Genomic DNA, 17,936 nt, shown 5'->3' on the forward strand with positions numbered 1-17,936 from the left:
TGAGCCTTAATTGCCCCATAATATGCAAGGCAGGGAAATTACATATGCTCTCCATGCAATTTAATTTTACAATATAAATCTGAACATTAAGCTTCTAGTCCTTATACTTCATGCAAGGGAGAAAACATCAAATATTTAACCTGAACAAGATCCAGCTGATTTTCAAGTCCAATGGTTAACTTTTTTGATCTCTGGAGCCCTTTCAACTCCTAAAAGGGGCGCTCAGCCCTGAAGCTTCCTGAGTGACCCTGGGCCAGTCACAATCTCTCAGCCTCACCTACCTCACAAAGTGTTGCTTGTTTGAGCTACAAGCACTGGCCGCCAGTTTGTTTTAATTAGAACCCTAGAGAAGGTTTTAGCAGCATTAGTAAATCAAATAGCTGTTGGGAGAATATTGCAGCTGTGTAATCTGAACAGCAGGACAGCTAAGCGGCAAGTCCCCCCATATGTAGATTTTGGATTCTCCTTGCCATCATGCATCACCTCTCTGCAACATGCATGGTGTACAGAAGCAGGACAACAGAAGCAGCAGGTTCTTGCTGGAGAACCTTGCCTGAGAAGACATGGGGAGAGAGAAATATCTGCACAGACCCAATCAACATGAAAAGTGAAATTGAAATGATTCCACAAAACAACTTGCTGAGACTGGCTGAGGCCTGGGTATTTGCATGTTATAGCTCTTGCAAATGCAACATACACAACACAGTCATGGATATGTTTTGGTAATAGCCTGCTTTGATTATGACAACATATATGCAGGACTATCCTTAAAGATGGCTTGGAAACTACAAATAGTAGAGAACCTGGCAGCTAAATTACTGATTAGGAGTGAACATATCGGACACATCTCACTAGTCCGGAAACAACTGCACTGCCTTCTAGCCTGTATCTGAGCCCAACTGCAGGTGCTAAATGTTCCAGCCCTTAAATCCTGAAATTGCTTCAGACTGGGCTACTTTGAGATGTGCCTTTTCTCACATGAGTTTGTCCCATTACTAAGGTCTTCCTCAGAGGCCCTTTTTTCAGTTCCCCCTGCCCTGAGAGGTTAGGCAGGGAGAAGTTAGGGCAGCTCTCGCTAACTGGGCAAGAGTCACTTTTTCAAGTGCTACTCCTCTAATTTTTATCAGGAGGAGAGTAACTGTCCCTTTTCATCCCAGTACAAGGTCTTTACTAATGGTTGTTTGCTGGTGGTGTTCTGCATCTTTTTACACCTTTTCGGACAGGGAGCCATTTAGTTATGTGACTTTTTTTTCTGTAAACCACTTGATGAACTTTTTTGTTGAAAAGTGACATATAAATATAGATGATGATGATGATAATAATATAAAAGACATGTGATAGGGCCTTTGCCATGATGACACCCCAACACGCTCACTAGTGAGGCTTGTCTGGCATTATATCTATGTATTTTTGGTACCAGCTGAAAACTTTTATATTCAATCAAGCTTTAAGATGTTACGTTTTAATCTGGCCATTATCTCTCTGCTGCTTGTTTCACTTTGTATTTTACACTATTGCTAGTTTTAAATCTACATTTATCGCTTTGAAAGGTTTCTACTTCAAGAGTGAGTTAATTTTTTTCTAAGAAAATTACAGCATAGACATGCTATTGATGGTATTACCTTGTCTTTTGTTTTTTCATGGTAAAATGCTCAAAGCAGCACTTTCGTTGTAAACAATAACAGCCCATTTCTTCTTGCCCTTTGTTTCCACTGTGTGTAATGCTGAAACTCTGAAGAAAACTACTCCAAAACTGGGATGGACTGGGATGGGGTCTCATGGCGGCAAAACAACAGGTAGGCTAAGTGTCCAATCCTATCCAACGTTCCTGCATTGATGTAGCCATGCCAATGGGGCGTGTGCTGCATAATGTGGTGAGCACCTTCTCATGGAGGCCTCCTCAAGGTAAGGGAATGCATGTTGCCTTACCTTGGGGCTGCATTTCAGGTGTATTGGCACTGGAAAGTTGGATAGGATTGGGGCCTAAGCTCCATTTACAATGCAGACAAAGTTGAAGTGATGTGGTGGAAGGTCTTGCATGCAAAATCACTGTCAATCAAATGATAAGCTGCACAAAACTTGGCAAGATTTTTTTTGCAAAGGGGAGGCTTGTTCCCTGCAGAGTGAAATTTTTCCAAGTAGTCCCCTTTCTTTGCTGTCCTTTTCACACAGAGAGAATTCAAGAAGGCCTTAAACAACTGCTGATGACAAATGCAGCTGTTTTGCTACTGGACTGACAGACTTGGTCATGGGGCTTTAGCAACAAGCAAAAATAAAAATAAAAAGGATGGCAAGGCAGCAGCCACAGAAGACACCAGGAAAACGCTAACTGTGTGTAAAAGAGATAAAACACAAGGTTTTTGTTATAATGAACTTCAGTGTTCATTGTGCTTAGCCCAGCACTTCTAATAAGATTCAGCATAGGAGGCAGAAAGGTGCTTTCACAGTTATGTGGGTTTCAATCTCACTTCCCAGAAGGGACCTGAGAAACAACACCAGTTACCTGATGAAGCCGAGAGAGCACGCAGCTACTCTATTACCTCTAGTTCACGCAGGACAGGGTGGTCCTCAATGCCAGGAAAGAGGACCCTCATGGCATATGTGCGATAGTCAAGGTATGGGATCCCCGAGCGGTCCAGATCACTGGTTAACTCATTGATGTCTGTCTGCAGCTCTGCAAAAGCTATTAGAGAAAGGGCGGGAGGAAGACAGACAATCAGAGATGTGCACTGGGAATGGAGGCTGTGGTACAAGCAATCAAGGACTGCAAATGAGCCAACTCGGGGAAGCTCATTTACTCCAGACCTCTCTGTGTCACTCAGACATGCCCTCAAGCTGGGAGCTACTTCCCCAGCATCCTGGGGAGGGCATGAAAGGGAGTGCGCACAACACAAAGAACAGATGCCGAGAACAAAATACACTTGCTAATCTGTATGCTGTTTGCACCTTGTATGTAAGCACTGAAAAAGCCTTGAAAGGCACTAGATAAAAATAAATATCCTATTTTTAAATCACTGTGCAGTGCAGCTTTCTTTCTCTCTCTCTCTCACCCCTCTACTCCATCACCGGCTCCTCTCCCTATGTCCTTCTGCTGTGACTATCACAGAGAATCTATTCCTGTGCTTTATAGCTTAAATGGCATAAGCAGGGTCCAGGGAAAAAATAATGCTTTCAGGTGAAGATAGAGAACTGCAACAAGGTTTATATTTGGCTAGCACTAGGCAAACAGTCTTGTTATCTAATAAAGACAAAGAGCTGGTGTTCTCTCTCTCTCTCTCTCTCTCTCTCTCACACACACACACACACACAGAGCTCTCAATATGCATGGTGGGAGGAAGACCCAGTGCTTGTTAGGTTCTTGATCCATAATCTAATATTACACTACACATATATAGTGTAATATCGAGACTGAAGGTTGCCAACAACAAATGTATATATATATATATATACACATTACAGTATATAAAACCATAAATAAAATTTTTTGCTCCACAAATGCTCAAACAGTCTCAGAAATGGAGAATATTTCTTGTCCGCATTCACTAGAGGCCCTTAAAAACTGCTATGATAATAAACAGCATGATACTTTTGATTCTCATCCAGGTCAAGATAATGCCACTTACATTTATCCACCATTGAGAACATGATTTGTGCATCCCTATCATGTGACATTCATTTTCAGAGTGACGAAGAATATTTTTTGAAAAACCCTATCCTTGCAAAAATAGTGTATTCACTTCTGCAGATAAATGTCTCCAGCAGACAATGCCAATTTTCCATGAGGTGGAAATAATCCTATGAATAATGTCTTTATGACCCTGCTTAGGAGTGCACATCTAGTTTTTCTTGCTTGTGAAAACAAAAACAAGTATCTGACATGCTAAAATGTTGAGTCAATGGATCATCGCATTAACTAGCTTTTAGAAGTCCAAGGTTTTTCAAAAGCATCTGAGAGGAAGCCCTTCAAGTTCCTAAGGCTCAACAGTTGCTAACTTGTGACTACTGCAGGGATGAGTTTGTCTTTGATCTGTGATTGCTCAGAAGAGTACTGCCTTAATTCTAAATTGGGCTTTTTATCTAACACGTCTGCCCTGCTTTTTAGTCCTTTAGTCTTGTAGATCTCATACAAGAAGAAACAAAAATTACACATCTCACAAATTCATCTTCTACTGTCATAGTTCCACTTGCATATGCCCCTCGGTATACACCTTCCAGTTTTTTCCCCATTTTGATCCACTGTGTATCATTTTGCTGGTTTACTTACTATTTTGTTGTTTTAATGTGGCTATGTTTTTATTGACTACTCTGGTTTCTTTTTGAAGAAGAGCAGTAATTAGGTGTCTGAGTCTAGAATCATCTGGCTCAGTGGGTGTAGGAGGCAATGGACAGCAAGATCAACACAGTGGAGGCTTCTGTGGACCTACCCAAGGCTGTGCCGGAAATCCACCAGGCACGATCAGCCTAACACCATCTGTTGCGTTGGCTTCCCTCATGATAGTCATTCATGCAGCCTGAGGAGGAAGTGCCTTGGCTGCTACATTGGCATTGGGGGGCAGGGTATGGACCTGATGCTGCCAAACTAGTGGCTCAGTTGGCTTCCCTGGCAATAGCAGTATGGGGGGGGGGGAGTAAACGGCCTCATCAGCCTACAATGCAGGTGTAACCAGGGAAATTGGACCAGGGGGTTAATCTCGTATTAGGAGGTTGGTGGGGCATCCTGTGGGATCTCATGTGAACCTTGCTCAGGAATATAAGACCCCTGGCCAGGGATGATGCTTGCCCAAGGCAAGGGGAAAGAAAAAGACTAAGAGAGGAGGCTGGGCTTGGGAAGGCTGACCTCCTGCCTGAAGAAGGGCTTGTTACAACTGTAGCCAGAAGAGGTCTTTGCAGATGCCTGATCTTGTCTGATCTCAGAAGCTAAGCAGGGTCAGGCCTGGTTAGTACCTGGATGGGAGAATGCCTGGGAATACCAGGTGCTGTAGGCTTATACCATAGCCTTTCGAGACTGAAGGTTGCCAACCAGCCAGAAGAGGAAGCAGGCCTGCATGTTTTCTTGCATATACCCACAAGTTATTCAAGGTTAGAGGTGTCTTAAAGTAAAGCAGAAAAGTTAGGGAGATGGCCTAGAATTTCCCTGAGTGGTCCAAGCCCCTGAAGACCACCTGAGGCTATGGCCCTGATGTGGCTGTGCATGTCTACCCAGATAAAGTGATCATTTGAGGAGTGTTCATTTCTGTTGGCCAAGTGAGAAAGTTTAAACAATGGTAAAGGATGAGGAAGTACTCTCTCTCTCTCTCTCTCTCTCTCTCTCCTCTTTTCAATATCTGCTTCATGATGAAGCAGGAATATTAAGTAATAAAGTGAGAGTTTGTATTTTTACTGTGTAAAACAAAAGCACCCTCCACATGTTGCTGCACTAGATTCACAGTTTGTTTTGTTTTGGCTGGGTGGTCTGTGATGCTAATCAGTAAGCCCAGGTTTAAGAGTTTGTGAACTTGCTCTCTGGTTCCATACACCATCAAGGGATGCAAATGATTTTTCAGCCTGGTTCGGGCTCATCCCATATGGCACTTGGGTCACTGATGCAGACCCTAACCTTCTTTATATACTCATAAAAAGCTTTCAGCTAAAGGACAGCAGACAGCCAGGCCTAATGACCTGGCATCAACGATACGTTTTGCTCGAATAGGATCAAGTGCTAATCCTGTTCTCTGCACATTAGTCAGGGAAAGGATGCCTCTGCATCCAATACACTTGTTACTGTCTTTCCTCACACACAGGCCTCCTGGGAGAGCGTTCTGAACCTCTCTGACTGCAAAAGAGGACATTTTAGGAGTGCATGGGTGTTTGAGTAAGATTGACCAAATGTTTATTTGACAGTTGTACGTGGGCTCAGGCCCTTTTAAAGTCATAGCAGATCAAAGGCAACAGGCGAAGCAGGAGGTGGTTACCACGGAAACTAGACTTGGCACTGCTTAATACTGGAGATGCAGCCAATCAACAGGGAAAAGTTATATTAGGAAAACCAGGTGCGCTTATGTACATGTATGTGTGTATAGGAATAAGTCATTTTTGGATGAGAGGGCCTAGCTCTGTCTCTCCAGGAGTCTTTCATTCCAGTTCTATGCATGTTTTCTCAAAAGTAAGTCCCACAGTGGGGCTTCCTCCCAGATCACTGTGAGCACTCGCAGTCTTTATGACAGTATTTCTTTCATAACACTGTTATAGCAGTGGTTGCGATCCTCAAATACACACAGTGTCTGGGATTGAGAAAAGCAGATTAATAATTGTGTTTCTTTGAGGCTGGCTATGTGCGATAATGGGCTGTGTATTAAAATGACGGATTGAGCAAGGATTTCTCTGTGCTTCTTTGTGGTCCTGCCTGCCCAACTGTGTTCCTCAGTAGAGCAGCCATCATTCCAGGGGAACCTAATTCAGATAATTTGTGCAATTTTTACCATCTTGCCAATGTTACTGGCAGCACAACATGAAACAGGTCATTCCTCTGCCTTGGTGATCCCCAACACTGGCCCTTGGATGCACTGTATCCCCTCATCTACTGTGGCTTGTCTGTCAGGGTATATTAGCAAGCTGACATCCCTTTTTGAAAAATTGGCATAGTTCAAATGAGAAGAATAAAATGAGTTTATTCTTAGGAGTCAATTAAGCGGAGAGGGGTAACATACTATGGCAATAACTCTTAGCAAGGAAGACAAGGGAGAGAACTTGTGTCTGATATTTGTTATGAAATTATTGTGTTCTGGCCATCTGCCACTGAGATATGTAGCTGATAATGGGAATCAAGATGAGATTGTGAGCAACTTTCCCTGTGCATGTACGTATGCAAGTGTTAGAAGATAGTGTTGCTACCCAAATATTATCTAGTAATCTATGAAAGGAATTGATAATCATGAAAGAAAAAAAATCAGAAAAGGAAGTCAACAAAACAAAATCAAAACAACTGGGTTAAAAAAAGATTATCTGACAAACACATAAAGAGCCTTCAATAAGATCTCATTTCACAGTCAGAAGCAGGACTAGTTAGTTCTGAATAAGTGATCTGATTGGTTTGAGATAATAAAAGAGATGTCTTCGGCTATTTGTCAATGCATCACACTTTGGGAGGTTCTGTAAGTTATCAAAAGAAAAGATTTACTCTATGTCAGAGTGTTTTTGCAAAAACCTGAGGAGAAGGAGCCTGGTTCAGGAATTTAGATACTATCAATCTCTCTGATGTATCTCACTTTCTGAAAATAATTTCCAGGATGCCATTTTTTCTTTCATTCACCTATGATGTCCTTAAGCTATGCAGGTCACAACTAGCATGTGTTGGTACACAAAGAAAACCCAGTTTCATTGGTAGAAAACCTCACCGAATTAAAAACAACTATGAAACTATAAATAGTATCTTTCTCAAACAGACCCCTTGCTTTATTTGACCTTCTCCATATTGGTAGCACCCAAACACCTAAGTTGCAGTACTGACCTTCCTTGCATTCGAGGGCCACCCGAGACTCCAGGTTGTCCATTTGCATCTGTAATCGCTTGAGGGTGAGGTCATTTTCACGGGACTTCCGCTTGTAGGCAATGAGGACAATGATGACGATGATGAGAAGGAGACTGCCTCCTGCTGCAATGCTGACAATAGCTGGCAACGTCAGCAGACTGTCTGAGATCACGTTCACTGAGCCAGGGGAGAAGACGATGCCACCCACATGCACCTAGCCAAGCAAAAGACATGGGACTCAGCCATCAGATTCTGCTTCAGCAGTGGGGCAGATCGCTCTTGGGTGAGAAACTCTACTTGGGAAAGTAAGAACAGGAACAAAGGATCAACCTGCTACTAAGGATGAAAGAAAGGTGCTGCGACTTCTTGGATTAGCAGTAAGAAGGCTGTGGACATCCTGGAACTGTTCTAAATACACATCTCCACTTGATTGCATGTGAATTAACCTGTGGAAGAAAAACTGCCATTTCCACTCTAGTGGTTATCTTAGTAGGATTCTCTTTGGAAGCTTGTGGCTTCAAGGACTGGTACCTGACATAGATCTCCTGCCTGTGTCACCCCTGTTCTGGAAATCACTCCCAAGACACCAAATATTCCTTCAGAAGACATGGTATGTAGTCTGTCTGCCAAGTTACGGACACAACCGTACAAACACTGTCTGTCTTCAAAAAGTAAGGGCACAGCCTACTTGAAACACAGAAAAGGCTTCAAGTTGTGATAAATACGTCATCTCGGCACTATCTTTGGCTTTGTTCTGATTATCTGATGGCTCCATTTGACTTTCATTTCGCTGGCTTTCAGCTCCCTTTTGTAAACCATGGACATTAGAGACAGAATGACAATTTCACTGACAATGAAGTTTAAAGAGAAAGTAGAGAAGAAGAGAGAAAAACAAAAGGAGTGATGGAATGGCAGAGCCTGGGGGAAACCATGGGAATGCTGCAGAATAAACAGGCAGATAATTGATGATGGACCAGGGTTCTGCAGAACATGCTATGGCCTCTGATCAATGCAGATAGTAATGGGGAGAGGGCACACTGCAGTGTATCTGCAACAGGGGAAATTGAAGCATTAGTACCAGAGTACCAATGTAAGTAAGGCAATGCCTTTTACTAGATCCAAGCAAAATAATCCAAGTGAAAAATCACTAGTGTAATTGTTGAACCAACTTCTAATTAGGAAAGGGGACATAAACAAAGTTCATAGGTTTTCCTTCAGTTATAATAAAATAAGAGTTTGGTGAGATATAAAACCTTGATCCAATTAAAATTACTTCCTTGTAAGTAATTCAGTTCAGGTGAGCCTGGAGAAAAAGGTTCACAATCAACGCATCAGGTTAGCTCACTGATGACCCTTCAGTGGTTACCCATCTGATCTGCAACTGCACTGTACACAGCTGATGGTATTTTGAATGGGGCATATGTTTTAACACTTGTTTCCCTGTGCTCCCCATCACATTTACTGTAGGAGAAAAGGTGTGCCTTAAGATAAGATCACCCTACTACTATGCTACTGTATGACTGAAGTCAAGCCCAGAGGGAAGAAATGCAGAAAAATATATAGTCTTGACTTATATAGTCAACTACAACTTCCTTATAACCCCCCTTGGATGCACATTGGGAGATAAAGCCTATGCATATCTACTCAAAAGTAATTTCTGTTATAGTTAATGGAGCTTACTCCCAGGTAGGTGTGGATAGGATTGCAGCCTAAATGACTTACATCACAATTCTATGCATGTCTCCTTAAAAGCAAGTAAACATTGCATCCATGAGACTTAATTTCTGGTGAGATTGCAGCCTCACACTGGACTCTGAAAAATGGCAGTTCTTTCAAACAGGGTGATAGATTTATATGCAGACAATTTAAGGATGTGAAACAGCCATTCACCTCCAGCTTTGGGCTACCAAGGACATACCTAAAGAAACCACCTAATTCTACAAGAAACTCCAGTGCCAGCTGTATGTTTCATCAAACTCTTATTCACAATTGTAGCTAAGAACACCAGCTGTAGCTGTAGCACTGAAGGCTCAAATTCACCAGTATGTCCACTAGTAACATGCAAGCTCTCTTGTTTGCCAGTAATACCCTGTGATGGCATAAATGGATTAAATGGGACAAACTCTATGTAAGCGAGAGTCTGAATACAAATAACATACAAACAACACATGGATGTACAGATGAGAACATTTCAGTTTCTTGGCCCAGTGCATCTTTGATCTTATGGCTATGATACTTAAACAGAGTAATATCGTATTGGAAAGGATAACTACAGTGCAATCTACTTCAGGTGTACTCAGAAGCAACTTCCCCGGTAAGTGTGTGTAGGATTCTAGCCTCAGTCTGCGTCTATACTACTTTTTAAAACATTTTTATTTTTTTCTTATATCTGCTTTGTTCTGGGATACATCAGATGTAGACATGTCTCTAGAGTGTTGGGTTAGAGAAAAAGTTTTAAGTTCTATTCATCAGCAAATCTGACAGTCAGCCTGATCCTGTCTTCAGCTTCAGCTGCTGTGAGTTGAGACAAAGTGCCTCCTTCCACCTAAGCTGGAAGCCCTGTGCTCCCACTTATACGCTCTGCTGCCTACAAAGCACGCTTGCTGCAATAAAACTAGTTAGACTCAAAGGTGTGACAGCAGCTTTATATTTCAACAGCTGTGGGGTTTTGCACTTTCCCACTATTTCAGAGTTAATTTCAATTTTGCCATCACTGCTAAATATTCTTATGCAAAACTCATGTAGTGTAAGAATGGGAGTATGTCTGGGCTAGTGCATGCACAAAGAATTAAACACACACAAACATGGCTAAAAGTCAACTACATATATCAAGTCTGTATGTAAAAATCATCAGATGAATAGGTGAATTCTATGCACTAATCTATATTTACAAATGCATGTGCTGAAAAAAGCAATTTCCATCAATATATATGTGGTACAGATATAGTGTGGGATACTGCACATTACTTTTATAGTGTCTCCTGGATGACAATCCCAGACAAAATTCTTTTCTTTGTACAAGTCATGGCTGGCTAATGAAACTAAACAATGCTAGCCTATTTGCTGATAACCATAAATTTGTCATACATAGGGCATCATTATTCACCTTAGCTCTGCGGTTTTCAAACTCTCTGGGAATTTGAAAGCCACAGTAAGTGCTTGCACGGGAAGGGAGCGAGGCAGCGGGGGTGGGGGAAGGCAGCGACACGATCCCCAAGATCATGTCGCTGGGGGGGGGGCTGCAGGTACTGGATGTACTCACAAAACCGGAAGTGGAGCATAGTCACTCCGCTTTCACTTCCTGCATGCTGGGGAGCCCTGCAGATGTTCATGCATGGCTCCCCGCACCCTGGGAAGACTGCTGCAGGGACTGGTGAGTACATCCAGTCCCTGCAGCCCCTTTAGCGACACAATCCTAGGGATTGCGTCGCTGCCTTCCCCCCTGCCCCCGTCCCTTAAGGGGGCAGAGGCCAGGGCCCTCAGGTTGGGGCATCGCGATGCCCCAGTTTGAATACTACTGCGTTAGCTAAAAGAAAAATTTGTCAAAACTATTTGGCTGAAACTGCTGTTCATGTTTTTGTCTGAGTGGAGGGGTGTGGGATCAGTTTTAAAATTGCCTGGAATTTTATAGGAATAATTTGATTTATGGTTGTAAATTTGCAATGGTCTGTGTGCTATACACAATATTTATGTTTACATTTTCAAAATAAAGCCATTTTCCTGCTACAAAATAGAAAGCCATTGTATTATCAAGGAGACTCACTTAGGCTTCTCGAATCTAGAAAACTGGAGGACAGTACACATTCCCTTCTTTTACATCAAAGGATTTTTTTCCAGTTTCCATTTCAGCTGCCAAAACAGGAGGCAGTGCAGAAAGGGATAGTAGCCTGACACTTCAATGGCAGGAAACACAAAAGATGGATAGACAAAAGTGCAATTCTTTGACCTCACCATAACTTTGTGTTGCCCAGTGAGATTTGGAGGCTCACACAGCAGCTGGGTCTCTGAGACAGTGACAGCACAAGGAGTCTCTCCAATCAGAACAGTGTAATTCAACTTTGCTCCGCCAGAAGCAGGTGGACAAAGATTTTTGCCCTGTGGAAAGTAGGAGTAGAAGGTTCCATGAGATATTGCAAACGCCTCAGTGTTTGATGAGCTCTTCAGCACAAGTTCAACATTATGTCATATCATACAGCATGTACCTGTAAAATATGTCTTTGTATCCTTTTGCAATGGCTACAACAGAAAGTGATACACATGTCTATTAACAGCTGCACAATTTAATGACAACCGGCTCTCAGCAATGTGCATGGGGAAGTATACCATCAAGATATGTGTGCCTATTCCATCTAAGCTTGCATGCAAGGGGGTAAGATTTTGCGAATCAGGATTTTTCCTGTTGTATTAAAATGTACAGATCTGCCTATATTTCATTGTAGTGCAGAAAGTGGCTACAAATTCTGAAAGACATAAGAAGCCCTTCTGGGTAGGTATATCCATGCAGTTTTCAGTGCAGCTCCTCCAATTCAGCGTACTATGTTGCCTTAAGAAAGTGAAATGCTTGCTGGAAGTGAGTGAAAAGGATCCAGTTATTTGGTGTAAGTCTGCAGAAATTTTGCATGTCACTTAGAAAAAGAAATGTCTGCATATCTGCAACAAGCAGAACTAATTTTTAATGGGTTTCACCTAATACAAATGCACTTTAGTACTTTGCTTTCCCCTTACTGTATCCTGTAATCAGCACTTTAAAAAAAAACACACACAAAAAAACTATGCATCTCTGTGCCCTCCCAGCTTTGTTAGATGCAATGCTAAAAGTACATTGTGATAATAGGCACACCTTAGCAATACCAAATGCGTCCTGTGATTTATGCAGCAGTGGACAAGAAATGCTGATGCACGAAGTGAGCCATCATGCTCACATCATATTGGACTTTAATTCTGATGGGGATTTTGAGGAAATTCAAATGTCAGGTTCTTAATGTGAAGGGTTACAGAGCAAACAAAAGTGCTTCATGGCATCTTTATAGAATGAAGGGTTCAATTGACTTGTGGGGCAAGCTGTAAGTTGCTGAGTAGTTAAAATTCTGCTGAGTGGTATTACTAAGAAACAGATACAAGTAAAAACCTCAAGATTTTAGTTCTACTCTGCAGCTCAGCTTTCAGCCCAGGGCCATTTTACACATGATGCAGAGGGAAACCCAGATATACACAACACGAAGCTTCACTTAATCATGGATCCCTACAAACATGTAGACTATATAAGTACAAACAATACACTTTTAAAAAATAGTGATGGGGTGAATTTGCAATTGTGGGAACTGAAAATACAAACTCCCCTAGTTAAAAAACTGTTTCCCCAGTTTAAGCTAGGCTCAGATCCCTTCAAATTCAGGTCAAGCTTCAAATGGGGTGTTGCCCCATAACAAGCCAGCCCTTCCTGTCAGATCTCCTACCTTCTTCCCAAACAAAACCCTTTCCTTTGATAAGGAAGAAGGGAGTAAACTGCAGTGGTTAAGGTTCACTATAGTCAAGAGAGCTCTTTCTGGTCTCTCCTGCACTAGAAATATTCTTACAAGTATCTTTTCCCACCAAGAGCAACATTTTCAGTTACTGAAAGCTTGGGAAGTCCTTTCCTGTTTCTGGTAAACTTTTCCTACTATCATTTACCCCCACTTGCTTCTTAAGGCATTTTTTTTTGGCTTGGGAAGGGGCTGGAAGGACTAACCAGAGCCCTAGGCAGGGAGGGTTGACTAGCAGGGAGAGCATGCATCACATTTATTTTTTCAGTGTTTCCCAACAATACTAAAAAAAAAAAAAGTATTTTCACAAACAGCTTAAAAACCCCAATTTTGGGGAAGGGGAAGTATGTACGCCTCTAATTTTTTTTGCATTTGCTTGTACTGGTTTAAGTATACACTTAAAATGTTATAGATGCACAACTAAAAATGTAATACGTTAAGACAATATAGGGAAAACTGTCAATGACTTTATGATTTGCAATACAGTACAATACTATCTCTGTATTCCCAGAATATGCTCATTCCAATCAATCTGGATTTGTGTGTACTAGCAGATCACCTGGACTGCATCATCTTCTTACCTTCAGGATGATGGGTGAGCCTGGCTTTTGATCCAACACGCCAGTGGGACTCAGGAGCTCAAAGGTAGGATTGGGGTAGTAGATAAATTTGGTATCATTGTAAATGAGCAAGGCCTGCACATTGTTAAAAATGAAGCCAAACTCATCAGGACGCTCAACGGCATCCAAACCAGGTCGGTATTCTGGGGTGAGGTTGGGAGCCAGGCAGGTCAGGGTGGTGGTATTCACAACTTTACAGACCTGGAAGCAGACAAAAAGAAAGGTTATAGGATTGTTCTGTCTCTGGATAAAATCAGTTAGTTCATGTGACAATGTCATCAAAGTAAGTGGAACTTAGAAAGACCAATGCGCTGAACTCTCCTCTGCCTCATATACTGGCCAGCAAATAGCCTGTACTGAACTGGATGTGAGTCTGTGTCCATTTTCTCAGCATTTTCTGAGAGCAGCATTTTCTCTTCCAGATTTGTGCTCCAGCAGATTATTAAATGTCATTGTGAGGCACATAAACTTAATAGAGACATATGATGCTGGTAGGCTTGGCATGGTTTCAGGAAATACTGTGGAAATACTGTGAGATGCTACTCAAGTAAAGACACTGATACACAAACACATGAAAATAGGTTTTCCCTGTGTTCATGGACCACAAGGCAATAATGTCAGGAAGCACCTCACATGTACTCTTATCTATTTTAATACTGTGCTAATCTGACTATAGCCATCACTTTTACAAGCATGTGTGTAGCCACATGCATTGTGGGCAAAAAAGTGGTTTCCATAGCATGTACCTGACTTGTATCTTACTCTTTCTTTTCCCGTTCTATCATGCAAAGCATTTCTAACAAGATAGTCCAGGACCAGTTTAGCTCTCTAATACAAAGTTTGAAGATCAAGATTCATGTAATGAGTTCACAGACTCCACAGGGCAGGCGAACGATAAGACCAAAACATGGGAATAGTGTCCATCCCTGCGCTGGCCAGCAGAAGCTAAATAGGATGGGACTTAGCAGAGAGAATAGGAGAGACTTTTCCCTTGGCCTGTCTGGCCAAATGCCACCAGGCTTTTTCCTTCTTGGACTACAACAGCTTCCAGGACTGAGGGAGAACAAGACTCTTCCACTGGCCTGGTCTGACAGCTCTTTACCCCGGCTTTTCCAGATTGATTTCCCTTCCCTTCATAGTATTCTCCTTTCCTTCCCAATGTGTCATTTCTTCATCTTTAGATTACGAGCCTGAGGGCAGCTTCTGTGTTTTTTCCCATTTTTGCACAGCGCCTAGCAATCAGCATCATAAACTGTGAATGTGCCTTGATTTGTGGTTACTGTCATAAAAATAGATGTGCATGTGTGTAGGTAAATAAATAAAAGAATGCAATTATTTTTGGGAACATTCAGTGCCCCAGAGAGAAACAGAAAAATAAACTAGACTAGACTTTGATGTATCATATTGATATTTTGAAAACACACATATATGCACCTGTAAACAGATTTTTAACATCTTTACAGCACAATCCTACACATGTCTACTAAGAACTAAGGCTGCAATTCTAAGCACACTTTCCTGAAAGTAAGCCCCATTGAACAAAATAGGACTTACTTCTGAGTAGACCTGGTTAGGATTGTGCCTTCAGTCCCACTGAATACTATGGTACATGCCTATATAAGTGTGTAAAGGATTGTGTTATTATTTTCTCTCTTTTAAAAAAATCTGCTCACAAAATACATCATTTAGCAGGCTCTCGCTAGGGCTTGAAATTTTGCTAGCTTGTACATAGCTCCTTTTTTTCAACATTCCAACAAATTCAAAGAAGCCCAGGGCTATACAAAGGAGCTTAGAGAGATGTAAAGTACATACTGGGCAGCAAACAAACAAGCAAGCAGAGGGATAATCCAGCAGTTGGCATCTGGGAAAGTTCAGTTCTTTGATAGATACAGAAACCCCCAAAACATGGAAAGGATTCTGAACTGGTAAAGTATCATTGCATCATTGTCCTCAACTCGGCACCAGGCCATTAGTAAACACTTCAAACGGAAAATAACAGCAAAAGATGAGAGTCCTGAATCAGACCCTACACACTCTCTTCTTTCATGCTGCGCTGTTGTCTGCCAAATATGCCTTTCAGCTGAACTTGTAATTAATGTCTGGTTCTGGTGACAAATCTGAGTAATTTTCCCATGCCAGCTGTAAAGAACAATCAGCTGGTCCCAAAGGATTTTGGGTAAAAGGAAGGTCACATCCCAGCGGTAATGCATTGACGGTCCAGCTCCCTTTCTCCCCTGAGAGAAGAGTTCATTCGAAAGCAGAGCATGGCTCTTATGCTAGAGTCTGATTTAGAAATCATGCACTATAAAGCAGCAGGAGAGGAAATTTGGCCTCACTCAACAAACGGGAAATTTAATTTCACCCACATTTATGTATTAAGAGCAACCTTTTCAATAGTAATAAAATGAAATGTTCTTTTTCAACCACCAAGATAAAAAAAAAGGAAGGTAAGGGAGGAAGCTACAAGATGCTTCTGCCCTTTGAACAATGATATGCAAAAGGCCTGAACGTTTGGAATGTCGTTTTCAAGTTATTCTTGTTTTGAAGCCTATGCTCCTACCATAAATAACACATTGCATAAAACTCACAGCCCATTTCATTCAGTGGTAACAGTACTCTGTCACAATACAGTTCCAGGTTCACATTTGCACGAGGTTCACAGTGAGAAAAGCATGCAATGGCTCCTGGCTCACAAGGCTAATCTGCTTGTCCTCCTCTCCTGTGTGCAATAGCAAACAGGGTTCCAGTTTAGCCGCAAAGTATAATGACTCACAAAGTGATTAAAGCTACAGGTTGAGTCTCTGGATCTGGATGGATCCTGAGTACATGAGTTGATCTTTGCTGATTGAGGTAGCAGCAAAAAACCTATGTTCAATGAAATAACTTGATGTAGTCTAAAAAGTACCAGCTGTCTTTTAGATTATTTCCTGGCTTTGAAGTGACAGACATTTCAAAACATGGAGCCCTGATTCTGGATTACATTGGCTAACAGGTCTCCAGAATAACAGGTCTCCAGATAACAGAATTTTCTCTCCGTGACCTGAAAAGGAGTTCCTCCCTGTCTAACTCTATGTGAGCGTGGGTGAGGAGGAACTCATCTCCTTTGACTAGAGAAAAGCCAGCAAGGTGCAGAACCTTTTAAACTTAAATTCTACTCCTCTCCCTCATACAAGACCACTACGTGCCCTGTGAGGAGAGGGGACAAGAAGCAAGCAAGGCATTCCCCACCTCACTCCTTTTCTACTGCAAAAATGATTTCCCATTGTTTTATTGTATGTAATCTTCTCTGGGAGGCCTGAAGGGTGTGGTACATATGTATTAAATAAATAAAAATAGAGCTATAAACCAATTTATGTCAAAATGGAAGATTGAAAGATATTATTATTTCCTGGATTACTCAAGTTCCCGTTCCCACCTATTACATGCAATCATTGCTAAGAACATAGTTAAAGTTTAGCTTATATGATTAAAAAGTCAAATATTTCTGATGCTTTTATTTTTTTGAAAATAGGGCAGAATTCGGGAAGGGTAGAGCATGGAAAACAGTACTGTGGGGAGGGGCATATCTGTGGATCTTGTATCTGCAGATTCATTTATCCACGGATCAGGTCACCCCCCCCCCACATGCCCTTCACGTGTGCCCCCTCTGGAGGCGAAGGGAGCTGAGCTTCCTTCGACTCCGGACAGTGCGGGGAGAAGGGTTCGCCCATGTGATAAAATAGTTAATGCCTGTATTTCACTGTGGGGGATTTTCATTCCAATTTCCCTCCCATGCTGAGGTGCTTCAGGTTTCAAGGGGAGTTAGCCAATTAGAAAGCTGGGGAGGCAAGGCCAGAGGAAAGATCTCCAGGCCTGAGGAGATTTTGTCTCTCCTGGTGCTTCAGACTGGGCAAGTCAGAGAGAGAACCCACTCTCTGGTGAGGAGAGTAGAAGGCTGCTGGGGAGAGCTTCAGGGACACAAAAAGGGACCGGTATCAGCCAGGAGCATTAGGTTCTGTTTATATTGGTCTCTCCTCCCCCTCCAGTCATTGTGAGCTCGTGTCCATCAGCTCAGGCTAGGCCAAGTGGGGATTCAGGCTCTCAGCCTAGTCCAGCACGGTCTGCACAAGTGAGGCTTCCTTGCAGAGCCAGCACCATTCAGGGGATGTTAATCTATGAGAAACCAAGCCTGCTTACATTTTTTCCCCTCACCTGTTAATACAACGTTTTTGCTTAAACTCTCTGCTGGGTTTTGAGATTGGTGGATTTTGTCAGCAGACTAGATCTACCAAGTCTTGTCCCACCAAG

General features: G+C 42.1%; 1 protein-coding gene across 2 annotated transcripts in view; it reads right to left on the minus strand.

Annotated features, from left to right (window-relative positions):
- Positions 1-17,936, minus strand: part of PLXNA2 (plexin A2) — a 481,295-nt gene that overhangs the window by 52,929 nt on the left and 410,430 nt on the right. The window contains exons 18-21 of one of the 2 annotated variants that reach the window (XM_066626221.1): positions 13,611-13,850; positions 11,459-11,602; positions 7,487-7,721; positions 2,541-2,683 (exon numbers count right to left, since the gene is read on the minus strand). In XM_066626221.1, the coding sequence (XP_066482318.1) occupies positions 2,541-2,683; positions 7,487-7,721; positions 11,459-11,602; positions 13,611-13,850 (762 nt within the window). The remainder of the gene's footprint in view (positions 1-2,540; positions 2,684-7,486; positions 7,722-11,458; positions 11,603-13,610; positions 13,851-17,936) is intronic. The other variant, XM_066626224.1, reaches the window with a different exon arrangement.

The sequence above is a fragment of the Tiliqua scincoides genome, chromosome 4, assembly GCF_035046505.1.
Source record: "Tiliqua scincoides isolate rTilSci1 chromosome 4, rTilSci1.hap2, whole genome shotgun sequence".
NCBI classification, from domain to species: Eukaryota; Metazoa; Chordata; class Lepidosauria; order Squamata; family Scincidae; genus Tiliqua; species Tiliqua scincoides.